This window comes from Plasmodium chabaudi (assembly GCF_900002335.3).
Source record: "Plasmodium chabaudi chabaudi strain AS genome assembly, chromosome: 11".
Lineage (NCBI taxonomy): Eukaryota > Apicomplexa > Aconoidasida > Haemosporida > Plasmodiidae > Plasmodium > Plasmodium chabaudi.
In genome coordinates, this window is record NC_030111.2 from 800,110 (window position 1) to 827,348 (window position 27,239).

The following is a 27,239-nucleotide window of genomic DNA, read 5'->3' on the forward strand; positions in this document are numbered from 1 at the left end:
TGCACGTACATACATATGTATGTGCTTAGAGTCATTTATAAAAATATATAACAACAATATGCGCATAATAATATTATTATTTTATTTATTTATAAAAAAAGTGATAATAAAAGGATACAAAAAATTTACAAAAAGTTAAAAATAAAAGATTAGACATATGTTTATTTTTTCTAAAGTTGTGAAATTATAGTTTATATGCCAATAGGGATTTAATTGAACCCCCTTGGTTAGTCAAAATTTAATTTCAAATTAATTTTTGGTTGGAACTTGAAGAATGGAACTTTGCCAGGGTTTTTCTGAACATCATATGTGTCTCGATCATTTACTAAACCAAAAACAAATGTTAACATTCCTAAATCATAAATGAAATAACTTTGAAGATTTCCATATCCACTTTTTCTAATTAATGATGTTAAGGTTAAATTAAAATTTAAAGATGGATTAAGCCAGTTTATCAACTTATTTGCAGTATTTTGATTAGTTTCATTTTTTTTTTTTTCAAATAATTTTTTTAATGGGCTTTTATTTAATTCGGTATAATTATTCATGACAGTCTCTAATTTATCTTCAAATTGTTTTATAAATTCATTTAAAGATTTATCAAAATTATTTGTTACACTATTTTTATTCGTTTCTTCATTTCGGTATACTAAATTTTTGATGTCCTCTTTAAATTCTTTTAGTAGCATATTTTTAAAATATTTTATTTTATTATTTTTTTTATTTTCAATTAGGTCTCGTTCATTTTCTATAGATTTATTATTCAGTATAATATTTTTGGCTTTATTTAAATACATATCTTGTAAATTTAATAACTGTTTTAATATTTGTTTATGTATTAGTGCTATAAATATATTTTCCAACTTTTCCATAATCACATTTTTGAGTTTAATTCCTGTTTGATTAAATGTTAAAATATGGAAAAAAAACAATGCACCTTTTAATAATTCATTAGACAAATATCCATAATTTTTTATAACACCTCCATTAATTATATTTTGTTCATATTCAAAATAGATCGAATCAAAATGACTTAAGGTCTTATTATATGCTTCTTCTATAGCATAAATATTATATACACATTTTTGATTAAATTGAGAAAAATTTTTAAAGCTTCTCATTTTTATTATTTCCTTTTCTACATTATCTACCAAAAATTTATATTTATATATATTATTTTTTTGTATCATATTTAAATCTATTTTATTTTGTTTCATTAAATGTATATTATTTAAATTGTTAAATTTATTTTTTATTCCTGTCACAAAATTTGAAAGAATATATTGTGATGTTTTATTTTTATTATCATTAAAATCGTCTAAAAGAACAAAATATATATGAACATTTTTTTTTCCTTCATTTAAGTATTTTAAAAAAAGCTCGATTTTTGGTGGAAAATTAAATGTAACAGATCCTTTTTTCAAACCATTATTTATTCCATAAGTATTATCAAAATTATTATTTTCATTTTTTACTCCTTCCCAATTATTACTTTGCAATTTTGCTTCATTACTTGCTCCTCTATGTTGTGATGTTTCATTTTTTTCAAATAAATTTTCCAATTTTATGTCATCCTTCGATAGAGGTATTATAATACTATTTGTTGTTTCGAGGATAAAATTTATTAGTCTTTCATAATTATATATTGGTTTATTGCCATTATCTACAATTTCTTTATTTTCTAATAAGTCCAAATTTAATACAACATTAAAATTATTATTCATATCATATCCAAACCATAAATCAAACTTTTGTTGAAATCCTAAATTTATGAAATTTGTACTCGAAGGAGTAGTAGCATTTGATGTATCTGTGGTAGCAGGAATGTTAAATAAACTTTCTAAAAGCTTTTTTTTGTTATATCCTGAAGTTCCATAAAAAGAATAAATATATTTATTTTTTAAGTCCACATTGCTGTCTTTTGTATTATATATTTTTCTTAAATTATTCAGTTTTTCTTTATAATCTTTATTTGATAATAAATTTATGTATTCATATTTTTTTATTTTTTTCGCATATGAATTCTGTGCGCAAATGAAAACAAGGTAAAATAAAATTAGGTAAATATTTATCATTTCAAAATCGAAATAGTTTTGCTCCTCATTTGAAATAAATACTTGTTCAATCAATAAAAAATAAATGTATATATTTTTAGTAACCCCTTCCTGTTTAGTATCGCTTTATATTTTTTACATATCTTTCGTTATCTTTAAACTTTTGCTTTATAATAGATATACACAGTTAGCTAATATTAGTATTCCTGCTACTACGCGATTTTTGTTTTACTAATTCGTAATGTTTACTCAATATTTATAGCCTTCTTTCTCATATCCAATTAATTTCCCCTTTTCGAAAACCTTCAAAAATCCGCAGTTATATTTACATTACTTCATAGTAATTTTGTTGTGAATTCTTACTATATTTTTTTTTTTTTTTTAATTAAAAATAAAAAAATATGACGAAACGCTAGCTATTTTTTTTTAAACATTTTTTTCTCAATATTTTTTTTTGATGCGAAACTTCGACGTTTCAGCAAAGAATAATATAGGAACATATACATACAAAATATATTTTTATTTAATTAATGATATATTATGATATGTATTTATAATTAAAATAAATTAATAAATAACTTAAATATATAGGTATGAGTAGTAGCTTGTAGCTATATATGCACATTGCAAACAAATTCTGAACAAGCAATATATTTTAAATGTATATTTAATTATAAAATTATAGCTATATTAAAAAAAAATATATTCCTTTCAGAAATGTGTATGTAGCTATATAATAAAATTAAAAAAAAAAAAAAGTTGTATAAAATTATGGCATGTTCATGTAAAAAGTAAAAAAAAAAAATATATAGCCAATATAATATTAATAATATGCCCAAGGTAACCGTAAAAAAAATTCATGCAGTTGCAAGATGGAAATGGATTGGATCATCAATTGATAATATATGTGCAATTTGCAATAATTCCTTAGAAAATACTTGCACAATTTGTATAAGACCTGGGAATAGTTGCCCTCCAGCTTTTGGAAAATGTGGTCATCATTTTCATTTACATTGTATGGAAAAATGGATAAGACAAAATAAACTAACATGCCCATGTTGTCGAGCAGATTGGTATTACAAAACACAGTAATTATGCTTATGTGAATTTAAAGGTATATGCTGAAAAAACCTTAAGCATGTGCAAACCCTATATGGTGAATAATTTTTATTTCCTTATACCAAATAAGAAGGCATATCCAATTTTACATTTTTTTTAAGAATTATGGCTAGCTATAATTGTACATATGTGCATAAATATATGCTTAATTTTTTAACAATGCATTTTGCAATAAAGCAAATTGTTTTCATACTTTTTTTAAATGATACAACCGTTTCCTACATTATTTTTAATTATGATTTGAAAAAAAGAAAAACAAATACATATATTAACTTTTTTAGTAAACTCGAAATTTATTAACCTTAATTTTGTTATTAAACAAAATGCATATTAAAATGAAAAATGGGAAAGCCTTTCAATCAAAATTGGTCTCATATTTATTCCTCTATCTTTTTTATGCCAAGCTAATAAATATAATTCCATCTTATAAAATATGCTCTCCCCCACACATTCCTTTTATGTTACAAGCCCCTTATCTCCATTGTCAATATTTTGATTGGGCTCTCATATTACTCGCATAATATATGTAACCTCCACAAAAAATTGCCTATACATATGTTGTCCAAAAGCAATGAGATAAAATAATATATGTAATGCTCATTATAGTTTGCTTTTGCTTTTGCTTTTGCTTTACTACCACGATTTGTAAGTTTCTCTCCTATTTTAAGCGTGCCCAATAATATGGCATTTATTTTGCAATATTTTTGTGAAAATTTTGTGAAAATTTTATGGCGTTTTTGTGGTATATTCCCTTGCTTGTGTGTAAAAGGGGGAAGACACGTGGAAAAGAGGAAGGGGGAAAGGGGGCTTATTTAATATATATATGATGCAATAAATTAATTAAATGGTAATAAGAATTATTTAGAGTTTGCATCAGTATAAAATATTATGAAAGGCGAGGCTTAAAATACTAGTCTGCTTACAATGCATATATACATACTGAGAGGGATGCGCAAAATTATGTTAAAAACGTGAGTAAACGATTTATATGCATGAACTCGTTTGTCTATAAGTGTGTAAATATATGTATGGATAAATATATGTACATGTGGGACGATTATTTTCTATTTTTTTATATATGTTTAAAAATAATTCATGATATTATCGTATCATGCTTTATTTTTTTCGCCATATAATTTTGGTGTACGTTTTCAGACACTTATAAGACAAATAAATACACCAAAAGGTGAGGATAAAAAAAATTAATATATAGTATACAGTATATATAATACAAAATTTATATTAGATGCACATTTTAAGCCGTGGAATGATGATAAAAAATAAAATAATAGAAATAATAATAAAAATATATAATGTAAAGTATATTTAAGTATACTAGCAATCCAATTGTCATATTTTATGCATAATAATACAGTTTATAAATCTCAAATTTTTTTTTTGTGTGCTTATAGTGCATTCTTTATATTTTAATTTTTATATTAAATAAAATTATTAAAGTAAAAATCAAAAAAAAAAAATATTATATAAGAAAACATAATAAAATGTACAAACTAATATACATATATTTATGAAGATCTTATAATTTTATAATTTTTTCACATAAAACGTGGAAGTTAATCATACATAAAAATCCTATAATAACATACAGTTACAGTTATTCCAAGCTTTCTTTTTTTAATTAAATACAAAAAAATAAATAAAATAATAAATATGCTGAAGTGAATTTATATGGAAAATGGTACATGAAGGACAGTTTAATAAATGAATAGCCAAATGGACAGATAAAAAAAGATATAGCCCCTATATATACTTATATGCTACTTAAATATTTGTATATAGCAAAGACAAAAGTCCTTTTGTTTTATTTTAAAATGGCTTATATATATTTATTTTTAGGTCGTATTTGTTATTATTAATAGACGATTTTGTACATATATATATATAAATAGAATTTAAGACAAATATTTTTTTTAATATTTTTTCCAGACATTGTATTTTGAACAATAAGCTATTAGTGTAATTTCTTTTTTTTTTTTCGTAATACTTGGTTTGTTAAAAAAAATAAAAATATATTTTAAAAATATTTTTAAAGCCTTTTGATTCGACCAGTATAGTTACGTATATGCATATGTGTATGTGTAAAGAAAAAAAAGAAATATATTAAAAAGCCCTAATACAGAGTAAAAATATTTATATTACAATAATAAATAAGCTAGCTATATTTATATGAGGGCAAATAGCTATATACATATATGCATACACGCATACAACATAGTTACACCTCTATGTTGGTCTAATCCTAGTTAAAAAATATTTTCACCACCCATATATTACTTAGTAAATACAAGCCATGCCTATACATATACATTTACATACTTGTACATGATCGCATTAACAGTGTTGTGTCAAAATAGTTTGAAAATATTTATACATACATTTAAGTTCGTATTATATGAGGAATAACAGATAATATATATACAATTTTTCAAGGTATATACAATTTTTCCCTTTGCCTTTTTGTGTGTTAATTTTGCTTTTTCTCCTTTTTCGTTACTCTCTTTATTATTTTTATTTTTCTGTTTCGTTGACAAATGGTGGATACATAAATTGTACATACGAATAATATGCTGTGTGAGATACATATATGGAAATTCCAAGTATGTTTAACTGTTTTATTTTATTTTCTGTATTTTATTATTTATTTTTATTTATATATATTTTGGGTATATCCCAAAACCAAAAGGGATATATAATAATACATACAATCACTTGTTTTCTTATATGTGTTTAAATTTTTTTTTTTTTTATGAACATACATAAATGTGTTTATTGGTTACATAAGTTAAACATACAGATATTCATATAAGAAATGGCTAGTTTATTATTTTTTTATTCTATAAAAAATAACATTTAAATTATAGCGTGTCCTTTTATATTATTTTTTTTATTTTTTCATATACTTATTTTTTGAGCTCCTTTTTTTCCATTTTTTTTTTTTTCACTCTTTCGTCTTTCGATCTTTTTTTTTTATTTGTTTATCTTTCATAATATTTATAATTTTTTTATTTATTTAATTTTTTTTTCTTTTTATTTACATATATAATACATAACCAATGTTCATTGAATTTTGAAATAAAATTATATACATACTAAGCATATTGTACGTATATTAATTATATACAATAATATGTATAGGTATATAATTGATAAAGAATATATATTAAGATTGTATGAATACTTAAATTAATTTATATATGTGAATAGATTATGTATCTTTGTACAATTATGTATGTATATTATATAATGCATATAATACACATATATATATTTTTATTTATAATAAAATATGTCATACATATTCTTTTTTTTATATTAACGAGTCATACAAAAAGTGCTACCTATATATAGTTGAAAAAAAATTTGATATATATGCATGTAGATTAACTTTTTTTTTTTTCAAGTTTATGAATGGGACACAATATTTTTATTATATATATAATGTATGTGCATTTATATATGTAATGGTTCTTTCCTATTTAGCATATATATTTTATTATATGTATGGAGATAAAAATATTTTACTATTATGTATATACATACATGCATATATATTATGTACTTAAAGATATATGAAACAAAAAATTATGATAACAATTATATGCATACATAATACATTAATTTAATACATATTTATTTATTTTTATTTTATTTTTATTATTATTTACTTATTATTATTTTATTATTATTATATTATTTTTTTTTTTTCAATGATATATATTTTTTATTTATGGAAAATTTAAAAAGTTCATTTAAACATTCGTATAATGTTTTACATTATATTTAACTTACTAAGTGTACAATCTATATATTATTGTTTTTCATGGTTTTAAAACGATTTTTTTAGCTTTTTTTTATTACCTTTATATTTATCATATTTTTTTAACTTAGTATATATGCCCATGTATATATATATATTATAAGGTATCCTTTTGTTTCAATATTATAAAGGAAATTTACATGTATATGATAATTAAATATACATGCTCATTCACTATTACTAATACATATACTTTACAAGTATATATAATACATGCATACATATATTTATTTACATATATGCTTTATTTTTTCTGTATGTATATATAAATGCACATGTTAATATATACATGTATATTTGCTTATACATATGTACGTTCGTATTCAGTATGCTTTTCCATTTACTTAAGTTAGAATTACATCATTTTACTTATACTGTATGTATGTATATATGTATGGCATATGTGTGATTATATTTATATAACAATTTGAGACCTTGATTCATTTTAATGTATGGCTAAATTATTTATATATTCCCAATACTATATATCTAATAATTTGGCGCTATATTTGTGCTTTGCCATATATACGCTTATATGTGGTATAGCCTAGAAATTTGCACGATTTGACTTAAAGGGGAGTTGTCGAAAACAGCAAAGTGTGAAAGTACAGAACAAACAGGTGGCGACTGCCAAACGGGTAGCGACTAGCGACGATCGAGGAATGCTATACGCAGCGCATAACAAAGGTATATAGCATTTATGTTTTAAGTATATATTAGTATATGAATATAGTTACCAGCAAATATATATATATGTATATATATATATGTATATATATATACTGCTGTTAAAATGAGAATACGAAAAACATGGTGTACATTGTGCCGTGAAAATTTCGAAGACGGGGATGAATGTATTTGTTGTAAACAATGTAAAAAGAAATTTCATAGAGAATGCTTACAAGCGGAGGGATTGATAGATATCGAACAATTAAGGGACATAAAAAATTATATATGTTATCAATGTATGAACGAAGATGATGATATTCCCGAAAATGAAGATAGATGTAAAATATGTCGTGAAAAATCTTCAAATTTAATTTTATTATTATGTGATGGATGTCCAAATAGTTATCATGTTAGTTGTTTAGGATTACAAGCAGAACCCGAATCTGAAAAATGGTATTGTCCAGTTTGTAAACCGGAAGAACATAAAAATTTAGATGTACGAAGAATGAGAAAAGGGTTTGCAATAGATAATATGAATGGTGATCATGTAAATTCTTCAAGTTGTTATGTTTGTCAACGACCTGGTAAGTTATTAGGATGTGATTTCTGTCCTAACTCTTTCCATCCTACATGCTTACCAGATTTAGATTTTGATAATATATCAGATCAATGGGAATGCCCATGCTGTAAAAATGAAGATCCATTACTAAATCAAGGACATAAACGATGGACAAAGAATGAAATACAAGAAATTATGAAAAAAAGACAAAAAGAATTAAACTTTTGGAGATCTAAAATTATAAAATATAGAAATAGATTTTTATTAGCACATCGAAAAGATTTACAACCATTTGTAAATCCAAAAGTTTTTGCAAATTTAACAAAAACATTTAAAAATGATTTTTATGCTGCAAAATATAATACAAATAAGAAAGGAGGAAAAAATGATTCTGGAAAGGGAACAAAAATAACATCTATTAGTAGTAACTCATCAAATAGTGGAAAAAAATCTCTTAATTTAGATTCAAAAGAATTTGATGAATATATATCATCATTAGAAGAAGAAGCAAATAATAATGCAAGTAAATTTATTGAATCTGTTTTTCTTAGTGTTTATCATCCTAATGGTAAAAAGATAGAAAGACGACCACTTGTAGATAATGTACAATTAAAACCTCATCAAGAAGATGGAGTCGAATGGTTATTAAAATCATTTTTAACAGGAGGAGCTATATTAGCAGATGAAATGGGGTTAGGTAAAACGATACAGACTTTATGTTTTTTATCTTATTTAAAATGTAATAAAATAGATGGTCCAAATTTAATTGTTGTTCCATTATCTACTGTTGGTAATTGGCTTCGAGAAATTCATAGATTTACTCCACATCTAACATGTATAAAAATATGTGGTTCTAAAAATGAAAGAACCCATGCTAAAGAAGACAGATTAGCAGAAAAAGGATTATATGATTTATATGTAACTACCTATGAAACTGTTAAAAATGAAGAAGAATTTTTTGTAGAAACAATCCCAAAATGGCAATGTATTGTTTTAGATGAAGCACATCGAATAAAAAATCAAGGAGGTGCAATTAGACACTCTATGGACAGAGTTGTAGGAAATATGCGATTATTACTTACTGGTACACCACTTCAAAACAATTCTGCCGAATTATTTACATTAATTAATTTTATGTTTCCAGATATTTTTAAAAATTCTGAAATAATCGAACAAGCTTTTATGAATACACCAATGGGAGGAAATAATCAAAATAATAACAACTCCAATACGAATAATAATAATGGTAATAATAATAATGGAAACGGTAATAATTATAAATTAAATATAGGTAACATAGATTTAAAATCATCTATTAAAGAAGAAGATTTAAAAGCAATTCGATGTTTATTAGATAAAATTATGTTAAGAAGATTAAAAGAACAAGCTATAACATTGCCACGAAAAATATTTCATGATGTATGGTTACCATTGGGTAGTTTGTCTGCACATTGGTATAAAAGATTATTAGATATAAGATCAATGGTTGAAGAAAAAGTAAGTGTAAAAAAATTATTAGGGTTAGTTATCAAAATGAGAATAATTTGTGGACATCCAAAAGGAATTGTTAGTAGACCATCACAAATGGAAAAGTTATTTGCATTTTTCGAAGAAGAAAGTGAAGAAATCAAAGAAGAAGTTAAAAAAGATGCAATAAAATTAAAAAATATATCAGGAGAGGAACATATAGAATCGTCTTCTAAATTGATTTTTATTGATAAATTATTATGCCAGTTACATTATGAAAATTGTAAATATGTTAAAAATTATGCAGCTAATTTTGATAAACATAAAAAAGAAGTTGCTATATATCATTATCACAAAATGCAAGAACAAAATCAATCACAAAAAAAGAAAAGAGAACATAGTGGTAAATTTAAAAAAAACGAAGCTTTAGAAAATTCGCCATTATTTATGGAAATATATAATAAAGGAAAATTAGAATTAAAACCAACATCTAATGATGAAGATAAATTAAAAAGCTTTATGCATACAGTTTCAATTGATGATGAATGTCCATATAAAAAAAAAAGATGTATATATGATAAAATAAAAGAAATGATTAAAAATAAAACGAGTGCTAAATTTAATAAAAATAATTTATATTCTATTAAAAATCCTTCTAAAGACTTCTCTGAATTTCATTATAAAGAAAATGCAGAAAATGAAAATAAAACATTCGATGATGAAGATGAAGAAGAAGAGGAGGAGGAAGAGGAAGAGAGTGAAGATGACGAATACAGCAATTATGGTGAAAAAAACAAGGGAACCAAAAATAAAAAAAAAAAAAATTTAAAACAAGTATTTCCCGACGAGGACAGTAATGATGGAAGTAACGAAAATGGCACAGATGCAGAGAAGGAAGCGAAGGAAGAAAATGGTGAACAAGAAGACAAAGAAGAAACGGAAGAAACAGAAGAAAAGAATGAACAAGATGAGATTGAAGAAAAAAACACCAACACAGGCATAAACAGTAAAAATATTGTCACCATAGGAAAAAATTGTAAAATTATAAATATAAAAGAATTTTTTAAGAGCGAAAAAGAGAGTACTAATACGGAAGGAAAAGGAAATGAAAATTCGACACAAATATCTAATAAAGAAAATTTAGAAAAAATAGATGTAGATTATATTAAAAAAGAATATGAAGGAGATACAATAAGTACAATGCATTTAAATAAAAGCGATACGGAAGAAAAGATGATGCAAGTATCGGAAACAAAAGATGAAACGAATACAAAATTAGAAAAAACAGAAGAAACAGAAGAAAATAATAATATAGTTAATGTAAAAAAAGAAGTAACTATTCAACTCCCTTTTGCAAGATCTAATTCCAATAATGAAGAAGGAGAAGGTACCCCTAAATCAGAACCTAAAATGCATAAAGTTTTAATTTTTACACAATTTCAATTAGTATTAGATGAATTAGAAGAATATTGTAAATATCGATGTTGGAAATATATGAGATTAGATGGGTCTACTAATAAACTAATAAGAGAATTAGATATTAGAGAGTTTAATTTATCAGATAGTATATATTTTATATATTTAATTAGTACTAGAGCAGGTGGATTAGGTATTAATCTAACTGCTGCAAATCATGTTATTATGTATGATGAGGATTGGAATCCCTTTATAGATTTACAAGCTATTGATAGAGCCCATCGTATTGGTCAAAAAAGAGAAGTAAATGTTTGGAAGTTAATGACGGAATGGACTGTCGAAGAAAGAATGGCTTTTAGAAGAGAACAGAAATTAAAATTAGATAAGCTAGTTGTTCAAACACAAGAAGACGAAGATATGTTAGATAACTTTGAAGAAAAATTATCTTCTGATGAAATTCGAAAATTAATGTTACATGGTAAAGCAGCAATACAAAATATGGATGTTGAAGAGACTCTTGATTTACCACTTGAATTTTTTATAGAAAGGGGTCGAAGAAAGTTGCCTATCATTAATGGTATCGATTTAGAGAAGGAAGAAAAAAATACAATCGAACAAGAAATAAAAAATATAAAAGAAGATGGTGATAAACTTAATTCAAATGATGAAGATAATATATATGTACAAAAAGGAAATTATATTAGTGATGATGAAGGAAGAGATAATAATTATGATGAAAATGGAATTGACATTGATGAAGTAATGCTTGATGAAGCAGAAGAATTACTTGATCAAGGTCCTAATAATAATGGATCAGGTTCTTTTTATGAAGATGGTAATAACGACAACAATACAGATGCAGTTAAACGTGATAAAGAACCACATGGAAGTAATAATTCAGGAACTGGATTAGCATCACAATATTCTTCAAATAATAATGGAGGTGATTCTACTTTATGGCGATCAGTTAGAGAAAGAAAAAAACCACAAAATATGTATACCCCTGAATATTGGGGAAGAAAACAAGAAGTAAAACAAATTAAACATGAATATAGATGTTTCATATGTAATAATACAAAAAATTATAAAACTACAGTAAAAGATCGAAATAATAATGATATCGAAATAGATTATGGTGATATGATAAATTGTTTTAGATGCCCTAAAACATATCATAAATTATGTGAAGGTATAAAAGATGAGGTTGTTAAAAAAACATGGACATGCAGTTGGCATGAATGTTGTTTATGTTTTAGAAAATCATCCCAGTGTGGTAATCTATTAATACATTGTGCTACGTGTCCTACTAGTTTTTGTTATAGTTGCTTCCCTCCAGATTATATACGATATTATGTTGGAGAAGATTATTATCATAACTTAAGACAAAGGGGTGTCAATTTTAACGCTCAAAATTGGGTATGCTTCTTATGCTCCAAATGTAAAGCCGTTGAAGAGCAAAAGAAACGAAGAAAGATGACAAAAGAAGAAAGGGAAAATGAAAAACAATTACAAAAGGAATTAAGAAGTCAATTACATGATAGTAAACAAGAAGAGATTGAAACAAAAAAAAGAAAACGAGCACAACAATTAGAAAGAGATAAATTTATTATTGAAAATAGAAAACGTATTGATGCGTTGGATAAAAAATATGAAATGCAATTAAGAAGTGCATATGAAAATTTATTCCCTCCAAAATTTATTAAAGAATTAATTAACAGAATTGAACAAGCTAAACTTTTAAAACAAAAATGTGATGCAGGTCAAGATGAAGAAAATAATACATCTAAAGAATTATCAAAGAATCAAAATTCAAAAGATTCAGATAATAATACACCTAAAGATTCAACAAATAAAAAAAAATCAACAACATTTTTACATACGAAGTTACCAAACAAAATGCTAGTCCTATGTGAGAATTGTAAATTACCATGTCATGCAAATTATAAGTATCCAGGAAATTGTTGTTATCCTTTAGAACTTGATAAATCGTATTTTTATGCAAACTCATCATTCAATCCATCAACAAATAATAAGGATGGTAAAAATGGAAATACTGGAGATGGTACAGGATGTGCTGATGGGTCTGGCTTTGGACAATATCCATTATCCACAACCTCATCAACGGATAAAAAAAATTCCATAAAAAAAAATACAACTAAAGATGGTGACAATAACAATATGAATCAAATAAAGGAAGAAGAAGAGGATGGTACAGAAAATAATAAAGACAAAAAAATAAATTATAATTCACAAGATAATGAAAAAGAAATGAATACAACTGGACAATCAAATTATAATAATGATGAAAACCCAACAAATAGTAGTCGAAAAAATTTCGATGAAAATAATAATGAAGGTAATGAAAATGAACAAGGGGATTCACCAAATAATAATCAAGATAATAGTGGTAAAGCAAAAACAAGAAGATTTTTAAGAGCTGTATGTTCAAAATGTGGAACAGTCCAACTTGGTAAATTAGCTCATTTTAGAAAACATTGTGATAAATTAACTGAAGAAGAAAAAAAAGAATATGACGATAAACGAGAAAAATTAAAACATCTAATTGAATTACTTAATACAAAAAGTATACCCGATGAATATACTGAAGAAGAATATAAAAATATGTCTATCTTTAAATTTAAAAGTTTATATAGCACCTTTCAAGATAAAGCAGATAATATATTAGAGGACTGTATTCGTGAAATGAAGTGGGATATGCTTATATCTACCAAAAAAAAAACACTTAAAAAAGAAAAAGAAAATAAAAAAAATAATAATAATAATAATGGAGGTAATGGAGGAATGGGTAATAGTAGTGGTAACAGTAGTGGAAAAGGAAAAGGTGGTGGTGGAAGAGATAGTAATAAGAAAGGAGGAAGTAACACAAATTCATCTGCAAAATCAAATTTGGCACATCTGTTATATAAAAACGCATTAATAAACTCATTAAATAAGGAAGGAAAAGAATTTATTGAGATCATTAGCGATAATATGACAGACGAGATGAAAGAATTATTAAGTCGTGAATTATCATCTATGAAAGGGAAAAGAAAAAAGGTTATAAATAAGAATACTTTGAAAACTAAAAAAGCTAAAGGAAGTGGTGGATGGGATGAAGGAAATAATAACACAATGGATGATGGGATAATAAATAGACTTAATATTAATGATAAATTAAATGAATTTAAAAGATTAAGTTCAAATAATAATTTAAATATATATCATGATAAATTAAATAAAGATAAATCAAATGAACATTTTACATTAGATTCTTTTAATGATGAATTTTTACATAAAGCTAAAGAATTTTTAAGAATTACAAAAAAAAAAATTATTAATAATGGATTTTCTGAATCATCAAATATAGCAAATGTATTAAATGTAGGAGATAAAAATAATAATAATATGGATATTGAAAAATCAATTATTCAAAATTATATAAAAAAAATGAAAAACTCATTAAAAAATAATCAAGCTAGTCCTAAAATTATGAATGAACAAAATTTTAATAAACATCATCGTATGAGTAGCTATGATCATAAATCAAGTTCAAATTCACGAATAGATATGTATAAAAATAATTTCGATAGAAATAATAAATATAATATTCAAGGATCTCATAGTAATTATCGAATTAGTAGAGGTGGTAGTGGAGAGCGCATCAAAATTGGTGCCGCCAATGAACATAATAATACTAACAGAATATTTACGCCCAAAACTGGGCCAGGAAATAAAAACTTTCACTATTCAGACATAAACGATTTCAATGTTGACATTTTCAACATCGACAAGAATGTTAAACACAAAGGTAAGGAATCTACTATAAATTAAAAGTAGAAATTGAAATACTATTTATAAATAAACGTGATTCATTTTTGATTTATTTTTCTCTTTGCAGATGATTCTGGGGACTATGACATAAAAAAAATAACAACCCCTTCGGAAAATACAGGAACAAATAAGGTGCATGAATATATATTATATCGAAAAAAAAAAAGTAATAGTAATAGTAGAAGTCATCATGGGCATGATGAAGATAACAATTCTAATTATGGTGCAACAGGAAGAATGGATAGTGGGCATAAAAGAGATGACATGGGGATGATAAGTAAAAATGGAAAAATACATATGGATACACAAATGAGTTTAAAGAGACCTTCAAATTCAGCCAATGATAGGATGAAACAATTAAATCTGAATGATGTCAAAAGCTTTTTAATAAATGCTGAAAGAAATTAAAACTGGCACGATAAAGTTACTTAAAGTTACTTTTTTTTGAATTTTTTAATTTGATAAAAATCTGGCGATAACATATGTTGCACATGTCAACAATTTGCGATTCGAGCTGCAAAGTAAAGGCTAGCACATGCACACAATCCGTGATATATACACAATGCCTAATATATGAATTTTTCAAGCTTATATATTTTGAATAATAACTATTATCAAAGACATACAACAAAATGATAGAGGATATGTATTATTCACACAGAGTTAGGGTATAATATAAATGTTTCAAATACAAAATAAGCCCGAAAATATTTTAATAATATATTTTTTTTTTATTTTAAAGGTATGTATTAAAAATTTGTTCATACCGAAGTTATATTTAAAAAAAAAAAAAATAAACAAAAATTTTAATATGAATATTTTCCTACATTAAGATATACAATCCTCAAAATATATATCTAAAGAAATTTTAAGAAAAGATAGAAATATCCCGAATTACCCATCACTTCCGTGTTATATTTATTTCTTTTAATTTTAACAAAGAATAATATATTAATATGTTATACTATAATATATTAAAATATGTAACTAACCAAGGGATCCCACAATTATATATACATATACAAGCAAAAAAAAAACTATTAATGAGAGACTTATTAATTATTTATATTTATTCCATATTTATAACAAATAGAACGTTCTTATTTTTAATACACATTTAAAATGACTACAAAAATGTATATATGTATATATAGTAATGTTTTAAAAATGATTTTTATACCTTTTTTATAATATTTTTTTTATGATTTTTTATAAATATGTTTATTATTGTCATTTTTTTTTTTTTTTTTTCGTTTTAAAGATAATAATAACCTCCCTTTTTTTTAATACCTTATATATATATACTATATGGGGTAATTTAGAATATTTTCTTATATACATAGTGTTTATATGTTTTTGTTTGATTTAAAGTGATGATATTTTATTAAATATCAATTTTGCATAGTTTTTAAATAAATAGGAATAAATAAAAAAAAAAAATGAAAAACTTAATACTAACATGCTTATAATTTTTATTTTATTATACAAATTTTACAACATATTTAAAGTTTAAAAAGGGCAGACAAATTTTAAGTATCTTCATGCAAGACATAAGTATTATAATAGGCATATCTACAACGAAAAAAAAAAAACATAAATGAGATAAGAAGTAGACATATAATGAGATAAGAAGTAGACATATAATGAGATAAGAAGTAGACATATAATGAGATAAGAAGTAGACATATAATGCCATTCTTTTTATGTTGTTTTTTTTTACTGAGAAAAAAGGCAGAATAAGACTCTATAGAAAACGAATTGTGATCTGTATAAGAACATTAATCTAAAGGCGAGCGAAAAAAAGAATTTTTATTTTTGCTTTTGTTTTTGCTTTTGTTTACATAAAAAGGAAGATTAATATATTGTTTCCTTACCTTAATAACGAAATAGGGTTGAATGTTACCGATAAAAGGCTGCCAATAATAAATTAGAAAATATTAAATATAATTTTGCATCATACATAAAGAGATAGACATGTGCACACATGCAATTTCTACATAGATATGGTGATACCTTTTGTGGAAAATGAAAGGGAAAGATAGTATTCCCAAATATTTTTGTATTAAATTAGTTGAACATAGGGAAAACAATTGTATGCTCTTTGATTTGGCCAATATCCTGAAAGCAAAAAATATATACACCCAAAAAATGTTAGTAATTTTTCTAAATTAGCATAAACATAATATAAAATAATTTGGTGTATTACTCTGCGCCTTTATAAACACTTATATGATTTGGATGGCCTGAAACCCCATAATCATCAAATGTTAAAACCTGAAAAAAAAAAAAAAAAATTGTCTGATATTATGACCATTAGCTAGCTGGCTAGCCAAATCTAGCCAAATTTGATATACTAAAAAAAAATAACTTGGGTATGCCCATAATAATTAAATATTGAGTTTTTGATATAAGACGTACCTTTTTTATATTACGCTTAGAACAAAATTTTGATAAAACTTTAGAGATATATTGTTCATTCCATGGATTCCAACCATCTTGCAAATTTGGATCATCCAATATTTTATAATTATCAGGATGGCCCCCTAAATAGGACCAAACCTTAGTAAATTCTTTTTCTCTTATTTTTCCGATACCATAATAATTACCATTAGAAAGGGATAAAATAAAAATTTCTGTTTTATCTTTATTATTAAATAACAATTTTAAGGTTGGTAAGAAAAACATAACTTCATCATCTGGATGAGCAACAACTATACAAATATTTCCTTCTTTAAATAAGTCGATCAGCTTATTTTTCTTAGTATTTAAATAATAATGTATTACTCCATAGCCTACCCCTACCACCAATAAGGCTATACTTTCAACCATTAAATTATTCATATTTCCTTATATTAACAAGTAAGCACATTTTGCAAGTACAAAATAAAATACAGAAATGATGTGTATAATTATGTTGGGATTGTATGTGTATATAATATACATACAAATGATAAAATATCACAATTATCCAAAATTTTCAAAACATATATTCATATTAATGTAATAATATATTCAGCCAAGGATAAGCTAACAAATTGACAATTTAGTGTTATTTTTTTATGCCATAAAGAATGTTGAAAAAATAGTGAGCGATCACATGTGCTATACTGTTTAACACGCTACATTATATACTTAATGTTTTATTATAATTTTTTTTAATTTGAAAAAGCCATTTGTAAAATTGTTTTTTCTGTAGTAATTTTTCCAAAACCTCAAATGGTATTATTTTCGAATAGCATAAAAAAAAACTATAAATAAATAAGTAAAAAATATATAATAAAATTAAAAAAAATAAAACAAAACAGAACGGAATAAAATCGACAAAACAATAATATATATGTAGAAAAAACAGATGATCTCTTTTAATGATCGAATAGCATGTTAAACAAATTCAAAAAACAACAAAATAGGAAAATGCAGATCAAAAATAGAAATGAGGCAATTCATATCAAAATAAAACGATAGTGGTAGTGCCCCATTTCCCACCCACACACACATATATACATATATTTGTTTTTATTTATATATTTATTAACAACACATAATTAAGTAGCCAAATTAAGGATAGTATTTTTATGGGTTATTGAAATTGCATATTTATTAAGTGTAATATATCGGTACTAAAAATTCTATTCACAAAATATCTTCCAGGGAGTGTGCAAAAATATAATTCTGCTTCGTGGGATATATAAGGAACATTTGTTTTAAAGTTATTATAATTTTCTTTGATAGGCTTTTTAAAATAGTCGGATTTTAATGATGAAGCATAAAACTCCATTTCTTTAGATAATTGTTTCATTAAACATATTAAATTTTCATTTGACTTCAATTCATAAGAGATTGCCATATCATGATCATCATCATTTGGTTGATCTTCTTCTTTGCTAATACTATTTATTTTAGATTGTAATAATATAAGTTCCATTGATCTAATTAAGTTTGAAAATGTTAGATTATTTTTTAAAAGCTTAACCTCCTTGTTTGCATGTGATAACATCGTTGAGTCTACAATTTTAATTACGTCTTCTACAGCTTGTAAACATACATTAATTACAGTTTTTTCATAAAAATCTTTATAAATATAAATGGATTTAATAATTTTATTAATATTCTCTGACGAAAATTTATCTCGAAATATGGTAAGGACATCTTTATTATTATCATATATATTTATATTAACTTGATTTAAAAACCAAGAAATAGCTGTAACTATATATAAAGAACAATGATTTTTAATTAATGGCGCATTTCTTACATAATATAATCTAAAATCTTCTTCTTCTTTTGTATATAATATTTTTTTTTCGTCATTATATATCGACTTTAGTCCTTCAATAGTTGCATAGTTAGTATAAACAAAATTATATATATCTTTTATATGATCATCCATACTTTTATATGAATTCAATTTATAAAAAACAGATAATAAACTTTTTCTTCTTGTAGCTCTTCTTTTTTGTGTCCAATATTGGTGTTTCGATAAAAATAATAATTTGCTATTTATCATTTGAGCTCGATCTAAATATGCTTCGAAATAAGTAAAATGATCTAATACATTTATAGTTTTATTATTATTAGGTATTTGATCAAATATATTATTTAATGAATCCGTGTATAAAGACATTTGTTCATCGAACAATCCAAGACCCTTTGATAAATTACTTAAATTGTTACTTAATTCATGGATAAATAAATTCTGCAAAGTATTACTTATATATGTTATATCATATTTGTTATGCAATATTAAAACAATTAAATTTGTTAGTAATTTAGAAAAGATATATGTAACAGGGTAATTTATGATCATTCCTTCATTTTTTTTTATATCTAAAGAGAAAGGCAAAAAATATATGTATATAAATATATAAATTTTAAATTAGCGCCAAAATTTATGCATATACATTCATAAGAGTGCTAAGCGTGCGTAATATTTGCATATACTATAAACAATCTATCTAATTTTATCTTAAAATTTAAGCTTAATTCGAAAAATCCATAAAACGATTGTAACACGTTTCCATTTATATCAATATATATAAATAGACAAAATATTATTTTTTTATTTTATATGATTTAACCTCGTGAGTCATATTTCATATATAATACGGGGGTCATTATTACTATAAATTTCGAAAAGAGAGTAAAAAACCTGAACGTTAAGAATAAATATTACATGCACACAACAATAAAATCAGTGGGAATACGAGAATTTCCAATTTGCACACAAATATTTATTTGTTTATTTCTACTAAGCACAAAGCAAATGTTGCTCTAGACATATGTTTTAATTTACCTGCTCCATTCCATACTATATTCACTGAATTATTTAGGCATTCTTTTTGGCTAGTAAACATATGGATGCACATTTTACATATTTCTGCATATTCTTCGCTCCCCTTCTTTAAACTAAGATTAATCATTTGGCTAGATTTGTATAAATATGTGCTTATACAATTTTCATTCGCTTCCTTAATTTTTTTATCATCGATACTCTGAAGTAATAATATAATTAAATTATGTAAAAGATCAAAAAAAAAAAAGGCCATTTTTTCCTGCACTGTTCATGTAAAATATGTACACTTTTGAAAATTTACCATTTCTTCTGATGATTTCCATCTACCAAGCTCTTGAGTTGCTCTTTTGTCAAATATCCCGTCTAAATAGCAATTTATTAAACCAATTGGAGAATATGAATTTTTGTATCTCCATTCTCTATGCTTATCATTATCGTCAAAATCTAAAAAATATTTTTTTCATTTTTAAAATAAAAGAAATGGATATATTTTTTTCATTAATATGTTTTAATTTTATTAACTGAACCGTTCAGAATTTATTATTGTTTTTTTAAATTTCTTTTCGAATATTATATTTTTATTTTGTCTTACATTTCTATAAAATTCAGACAAAGCGTATTAAAAAAGAAAATAAAAATATTATTTGATTTTTTTTTATAATATATATGTAAATATTGTTCTTCTTTTATTCATACGCTGAAATCTCGAGATTCTTTTGAAAGTTGGAAAAAATATATGCAGTTATATATAAGGCATAACACATATAGGTTTATACTTCCAATAAATATTTCACATTTTTAAACATCCATTGTCTATATATATTTTTTTCAATACTTTCAAGGGATGGTTTCTTGGCTAATAATATTTTTTATTTAATTAGAAAAGGAAAGGAAAATATGTATATATACATGAAATTATATTTATTATGCTTAATTATTATTTATGTATGTATGTTATAGACGAACTCATGTTGGTTATTGCGTCCTTCATTTCTAATTATCAAATTAAATAATAAAGTGAAAAAAAAATATTTATATAAACATTTTGTAAATATTAGGAATTTTGGCATATTTTGGTGTTGTATTTTTTTACTTTGTAGATATCCTTGGGTGGCTTCTTCTTTTGCTGATAACGAAAACGTAACAAACAAATAATAAAAATAAAGTTATAAAATATGTGCAAAATAATTACACACATAATAGTTTTATTTATTATTTTCTTTTTTATGTGCATACGCATTTTGCTGGTTGAAGGCATCGGGTTATCGGCTGCTATAAAAGTCACAAAATTAAAAAAATAAAAACAGGAATACGTTGTATTTTATAGAATATGGTTGTATTATTTCTTGCATACGCATTTTGCTGGTTGAAGGCATTGGGTTATCGACGTCTATAAATTCAACAAAATAAAAAAAATAAAAACAGGAATACGTTGTATTTTTATGGAATTGTGTTACATTATTTCTTGCATACGCATTTTGCTGGTTGAAGGCATTGGGTTATCGACGTCTATAAATTCAACAAAATTAAAAAAATGTAAGCAGGAATGCGTTGTATTTTTATGGAATTGTGTTATATTATTTCTTGCATACGCATTTTTCTGGTTGGAGGTATCGGATTAGTGTATGCTATAAAAGTCACAAAAATAAAGAATAAAAAATAGGAACATGTTTTATTTTTATGAAATTTTATTATTTTATTTCTTGCATACGCATTTTTGGGGATGAAAAGTAGGGATCCATATCTGTTTTCAAAACAAAGGAAAATAAATTATACATAATTGAAATTGTATTTTTATAGATTTTTTAATGTTTATAAATTCATTATTAATATAGTTTCGTTTACATCTGTTTTCTAATTCTATCTGGGTAAGAAAATCTGCATATCCATTAAAAAGTATAAATAAATAATATTTTACATATATTTTCAAGCTAATATTTTATATAGTGTCTACTATTTCCTATATGTGTGTTTTTATCTTAACCGGTAGTCGATAAAACTGTTTTTTGTTCCTCCTTAAAAAAATAATAAGCATATGCATATTTATTATTGCTTACTTTTTTTGTGAATTTTTTTAAAATATATAAATAAAAATATGAACTAATTTCCATTTTTGATGACAATTGCATTTTTATATGTTACCCCTATTGACATATCACTGGATGAGTCTTTAAAATTGAAAACAAAATTTAAAAATACAATTCATTGATGTTATGATTGTTATTTTGATTAAGCATATCACTTTCATACAAATGCGTAATACGTCTTCCTTTTCTATATGGGCATATTTTTTTCAGGTTTGTTTACAAAAATGAATATGTCTTACCATCAGAGAGAATCCTTTCTATATTAAGAGAAACAATGTGAATTATCAGAAAAGTCGAATAAATATTTAATTAATTTTTTATTTTTATATTAAATAATTAAAGTAACAGATACATATATTATTCTTTTATTATTTCCAACTATACCTATCTTGCGATAGCTGGCCAATTTTGGTGCGTCTATAAAATCGATGAAAAAAAAAGCATATATATATGCATAAAGATAATATGGCTATAGACAAAGTTGTAATTTTGTAAAATTTATTGATAAGCAATATTCAGCTATTAGTGTCTATGAAAATAATAATTTATGATAATTATTTGGGTACCATTTCCATTAGTTAAAGATAGGATATAACCTATATGAAAGGATAAAGACAAAACAATTTATATAATATTATTATATGCATGAAGATATAGTCAATTTTGTGCATTATTTTGTTTCGTTTTTTTATTAAGCTGGTTTATTATTGTTGGTGGTGTATATGTAACAACACTCTTACAATTTTCACACCTTTCACACCTTTTCAAGTAACAAAAAAATAAAAAATTTTGGCATATGTGTAATAACCTTTTGTGTCCCGGGAAGTAAAAGAAAGAGCAAAGGAAAAAAGAAAAACAAAAAATATATTCATCGTTAAATATTGAAGATAATCAGTTAAAATGAATATATAAGGAAACATACAAATGTAAAAATATAAAATATTTTTTAATAATATAAATAAATATTTTAAAAATTATAAAACAAAAAAAAACAACAATATATTTCCCTTGGTTAATAAAAAAAAATATAGAATATTTTTCTCATACTATTTTATTCCCTTCGAAAAAAAAAGACAAGAAATGCAGATTACATATAACCCGAAAAATCGAGTTTTTTTTTTTTTTGAAAAAATATAATTTTATTTATAATAATAAAAGCCCAATTTGGTAAGGATCAGTATGAACAGAAAACAACATTCATTTTTAACTGTAATATATAGAAGCCTATTCATTTTTTTCCCTTTTTTTTTAATAATCATATCAGGTTTAAAAATATTGTACATATTTTGTATAATTCATTTTTTATTATTATTCAGAGTTAGGAATATGATCGATATAGCCTATTTCAATTTTATATTTTTTCCAATTATATATTTTTTCCAATTATATATTTTTTCCATTTTTGTTTTTTTTCAGTTATTTATTTTGTGTCACATTTTATGATCCTTAAAAATATTTCACTTTTTTATATGTAGACATAAAGGGGGGGTCATAAAAAAAGAAAAGTTTACTATTAAAAGTTAATTAAAAAAAAATAAATTTTACATGTGCTTGGACATATTTTTTAAGCTTTATTTTCATTTATATTTATCAACAAATCGATTATTTTATTACATCATTCAGTATTACTCTCTTTATTGCCACATTGGGTTTGAACCGACTTGTCTAATATGAAATAAATTATGATCAGTATAGTAGTGCTTGAATATTTTTTATAAAAAAATTAAAATAATATTTTTTTATATATAAGTATATTCTCACAAGTGTAATATTTTGGAAAAGGGCAGTAGATCTAGCAAAATTATATATGTGCATAAACAAAGGATAGGAATATAAATCGAAAATAATTTTACATTATTTTTTTTTCTTATTCATTTATTGGACTGCATATTTTTTATTACCAAACGAAACAGTGTTAAAAGAGACAGAGCATAATGGTCATAAAAAAATTAATTTAAAATAAGTTCATTTTTTAGGAACATTTTCATATATTTTTTTTTCTCCCTTCCCTTTTGGTAAACGACATAAAATATGTTTCTATATTACAAATGTGTAAGTAAATAATCGGTATTTATTTTTTATTGAAATTGGAATAAAGCAAATAGTTGAAAAATAAAAAAAAAATAATTAAATAGATATATGAAAAAATTATAATATAAACAAATATATGTTCATACGATGGAAAAATTGAAAAAGGCACCAAAAAAAAAAAAAATATGTGCCAAAAAGAAAGCAGAAAGAATTGCTTATATAAAGGAGGTAAAATACTAATAAGTTAGACAAAGGGGGATAAAAAGAAAAGAATAAAATTATTAACCTCATACAAAAAGTATATATACTAGCCATTTTTCATTTCCATTTTCCAATTACCGATTTTCTGAACAGCTAAAAAAAACAAACAAAAATATAAAATTGGAACAAAAAAAAGTCGATGAAATAAGTTCAAAAATTAATGATATAGATGCCAATGTATTTTTAGGATATCATGATATAAAGGTTTCAACATAATGATTATTTTTTTGATTTATATGCATTTCCAAATGTAGATAATGTATTTATTCCCATATGGGACTTCTAACAAATCGAATAAAGTAAATACACACAAAAAAATGAAAACCCTTTTTATATACGTAAAATATTTGAATATATATATTGCAGATATTAAAACTGGAATTAAAAAATAAAGAAATTGAATTTGAAGAGAATAAATCAAGACAACTTTTATCATCTAGAAAGATTGAAAATACTATAAATAAATATATATTAAAATGTTATGAATCTTTTTTGAAATCTTTAGAAGAAAATGAAATGCAACTTCGTGATAAATTTAAATCATTTCAGTAAGAATTATTAAAAAAAAAATATTCTTCATTTCAAATAAATTGTCTACTAGCCAAAAGGTGTGTAAACCGATCAAAATAATTTATATCATTTTTAATTTTAAGCGTTGAAGAAAATAGGCATTCATCAAACAAAGAATACAACAAAATAACGATAGATGCAAATATAGATCACATAAACAAAATGAGTTCCATAGTTCTGTCCCAAAATGAAATTATAAATGAAATTAATAAGAGATTTATGGAAAATCTTAAAATAATTCGACAAAACTATTCCCAAAAAATTAACACAGTGAGTTCGATAATTAGCGTTAACATATTGTAGGCATATAATATAATCGACCAATGGCTAGCTCCCTAAATTGTAACCTGATCATTTACATTCTTATAGGAAAGAGAACAAAATGATAGAAAAAGACAAAAAAATATTTTCAACTTACAAGAGGAGAAAAACGAAAATGTCAAGTAAAATTAAGAAAAAAAAAGAAACCTTTAAAAAGTTTTACTTTATTTCAAAATTATACTAATATATAATATAATTTTTAAAAATAATTAAGAAAAATTTTAACAGAATATAATGAAAAGATTATAAATATTCAAAATTATTTTAAACTCATTTTGGATGATCAATTAGAAATGATCTATCAGCTTGAGGTTGCAAAAAAATCAAAAAATATAATCATATTTTTCTCTTAATTTTACACAAATTTCGATATATCCTGTTTATAAAACATTATATAGGATGAAAAACTTTCAAAAAGAAAAAATTTTCTTTCAAAAAAAAAAAATTTAGAAGACTTAAAAAGGAATATATGCTCTAATAGAAGTAAATAAAACTTTGTAATTCATTTTGTTTATTTTAGTATATCATAAGTTTATACATGTAGATAGACAAAAAAATTGTCAATCCCCATATTTATTTTATTTCAAAATAATTATATAAAACATTTTATTGATTAAATTTAAGAAATATTAAATCAGTTGGAAAAAGACATATCATCTTTACAAGCCAATGCAGTAGATTATGAACAATTAAAAATTAACTTAAAACGGATAAAAGAAAAAAGAAAGAGACAACAAAAAGTTTTAACAGATCTAAAATTAGAAACTAATGTAAAGAAATTACTTTTCGAAAAAATATCCAAACAATATGAAGAGCTTTATAATCAACATCGATCCAAGTTATACGACCGAATTCAAAAAATTTTATTAGAGGTATGAAGAAAAAAGCGAATCTGCTAGCACATATATATATGAAATACATATATTCCCTCACACAATTGCTTATCATTTTCTCACATTTTAAAGAACTACTTTTTGGAAACAAAGATTAAACTGCAAAATGAAACCCTCGAAATAAATACCTTAGAGGTTTGCATAAAAACGAAAGAAAGTGTCTACTTGTTTATATAAACGATATTACTTCGTTTTATTTCATATAATTTTAATTTTAGCTAAACAAATGGAAAGAGTGTTTAAATCCTGAGGAGAATGAAGTAATCAATAATGCGTTGGTCGGGATGTTTCAAAAGTTTGAAGTTTTGAAAAAGGAGGTCGAAGATTTAGTGGTACGAATTCGAAATGTTTTTAAATAACCTTTTTGACCGATTATAGAAAAAAATATACATTACAACCGCTTTATATTTGTTAATATAATTAACTTTTTTTTTTTTTTTTTCAACTTTTAGGACAAAAATGAACAGAACAAAGAAAATTATGAAGCAATGATGCATCTTAATTATTTTTCCAATGATGATTTGGATATATTAAAAAGAGAAAGTATATGATTAAAGGATGGAAAAATAATGAAGATACAACGAAAAAGATGATATAACATCATTAAATATATCCAAACTGTTTATATTACCAATGATGGATAATTAAATAAATATAAAAATAAATATATTCATCCATATGCGCATATTATTCACATGTTTTTTTTACACTATATATAATAAATATAAATGATTTTTGTTTTTTTTCTTTTATTTGCATTTATAATTTGAAATTACCTACTTTTATGTTTATCAAACATTTGTGATTATTTAATTATCATTAATTGTCTA

At 23.9% G+C, this 27,239-nt stretch overlaps 6 protein-coding genes across 6 annotated transcripts; 3 read left to right on the top strand and 3 right to left on the bottom strand.

Annotated features, from left to right (window-relative positions):
- Positions 1 to 227: 227 nt before the first annotated feature.
- On the bottom strand, positions 228 to 2,075 carry PCHAS_1122800 (conserved protein, unknown function; the record flags this gene model as incomplete). Its single annotated transcript, XM_734411.2, has 1 exon — positions 228 to 2,075. One exon carries the CDS (start codon positions 2,073 to 2,075, stop codon positions 228 to 230), a length of 1,848 nt encoding a protein of 615 aa, XP_739504.2.
- Positions 2,076 to 2,885: 810 nt separating this feature from the next.
- Positions 2,886 to 3,146, top strand: PCHAS_1122900 (anaphase-promoting complex subunit 11, putative; the record flags this gene model as incomplete). Its single annotated transcript, XM_737008.1, has 1 exon — positions 2,886 to 3,146. The coding sequence occupies one exon, from the start codon at positions 2,886 to 2,888 to the stop codon at positions 3,144 to 3,146; it is 261 nt and encodes an 86-aa protein (XP_742101.1).
- A 4,658-nt stretch (positions 3,147 to 7,804) lies between these two features.
- Positions 7,805 to 15,361, top strand: PCHAS_1123000 (SNF2 helicase, putative; the record flags this gene model as incomplete). The annotated part of the gene is made up of 2 exons (XM_740391.2): positions 7,805 to 14,930; positions 15,021 to 15,361. 2 exons carry the CDS (start codon positions 7,805 to 7,807, stop codon positions 15,359 to 15,361), a joined length of 7,467 nt encoding a protein of 2,488 aa, XP_745484.2.
- Positions 15,362 to 16,482: 1,121 nt separating this feature from the next.
- Positions 16,483 to 17,794, bottom strand: PCHAS_1123100 (N-acetylglucosaminyl-phosphatidylinositol de-N-acetylase, putative; the record flags this gene model as incomplete). The annotated part of the gene is made up of 6 exons (XM_016798611.1): positions 16,483 to 16,525; positions 16,674 to 16,736; positions 16,828 to 16,866; positions 16,967 to 17,071; positions 17,160 to 17,227; positions 17,372 to 17,794. The coding sequence occupies 6 exons, from the start codon at positions 17,792 to 17,794 to the stop codon at positions 16,483 to 16,485; spliced, it is 741 nt and encodes a 246-aa protein (XP_016653995.1).
- A 739-nt stretch (positions 17,795 to 18,533) lies between these two features.
- On the bottom strand, positions 18,534 to 20,499 carry PCHAS_1123200 (conserved Plasmodium protein, unknown function; the record flags this gene model as incomplete). Its single annotated transcript, XM_016798612.1, has 3 exons — positions 18,534 to 19,780; positions 20,032 to 20,073; positions 20,247 to 20,499. 3 exons carry the CDS (start codon positions 20,497 to 20,499, stop codon positions 18,534 to 18,536), a joined length of 1,542 nt encoding a protein of 513 aa, XP_016653996.1.
- A 4,012-nt stretch (positions 20,500 to 24,511) lies between these two features.
- PCHAS_1123300 (GAS8-like protein, putative) lies at positions 24,512 to 26,960 on the top strand (the record flags this gene model as incomplete). Its single annotated transcript, XM_016798613.1, has 11 exons — positions 24,512 to 24,592; positions 24,719 to 24,829; positions 24,992 to 25,173; positions 25,279 to 25,465; positions 25,565 to 25,638; positions 25,731 to 25,827; positions 25,915 to 25,999; positions 26,141 to 26,388; positions 26,482 to 26,544; positions 26,628 to 26,741; positions 26,862 to 26,960. 11 exons carry the CDS (start codon positions 24,512 to 24,514, stop codon positions 26,958 to 26,960), a joined length of 1,341 nt encoding a protein of 446 aa, XP_016653997.1.
- Positions 26,961 to 27,239: the final 279 nt, after the last annotated feature.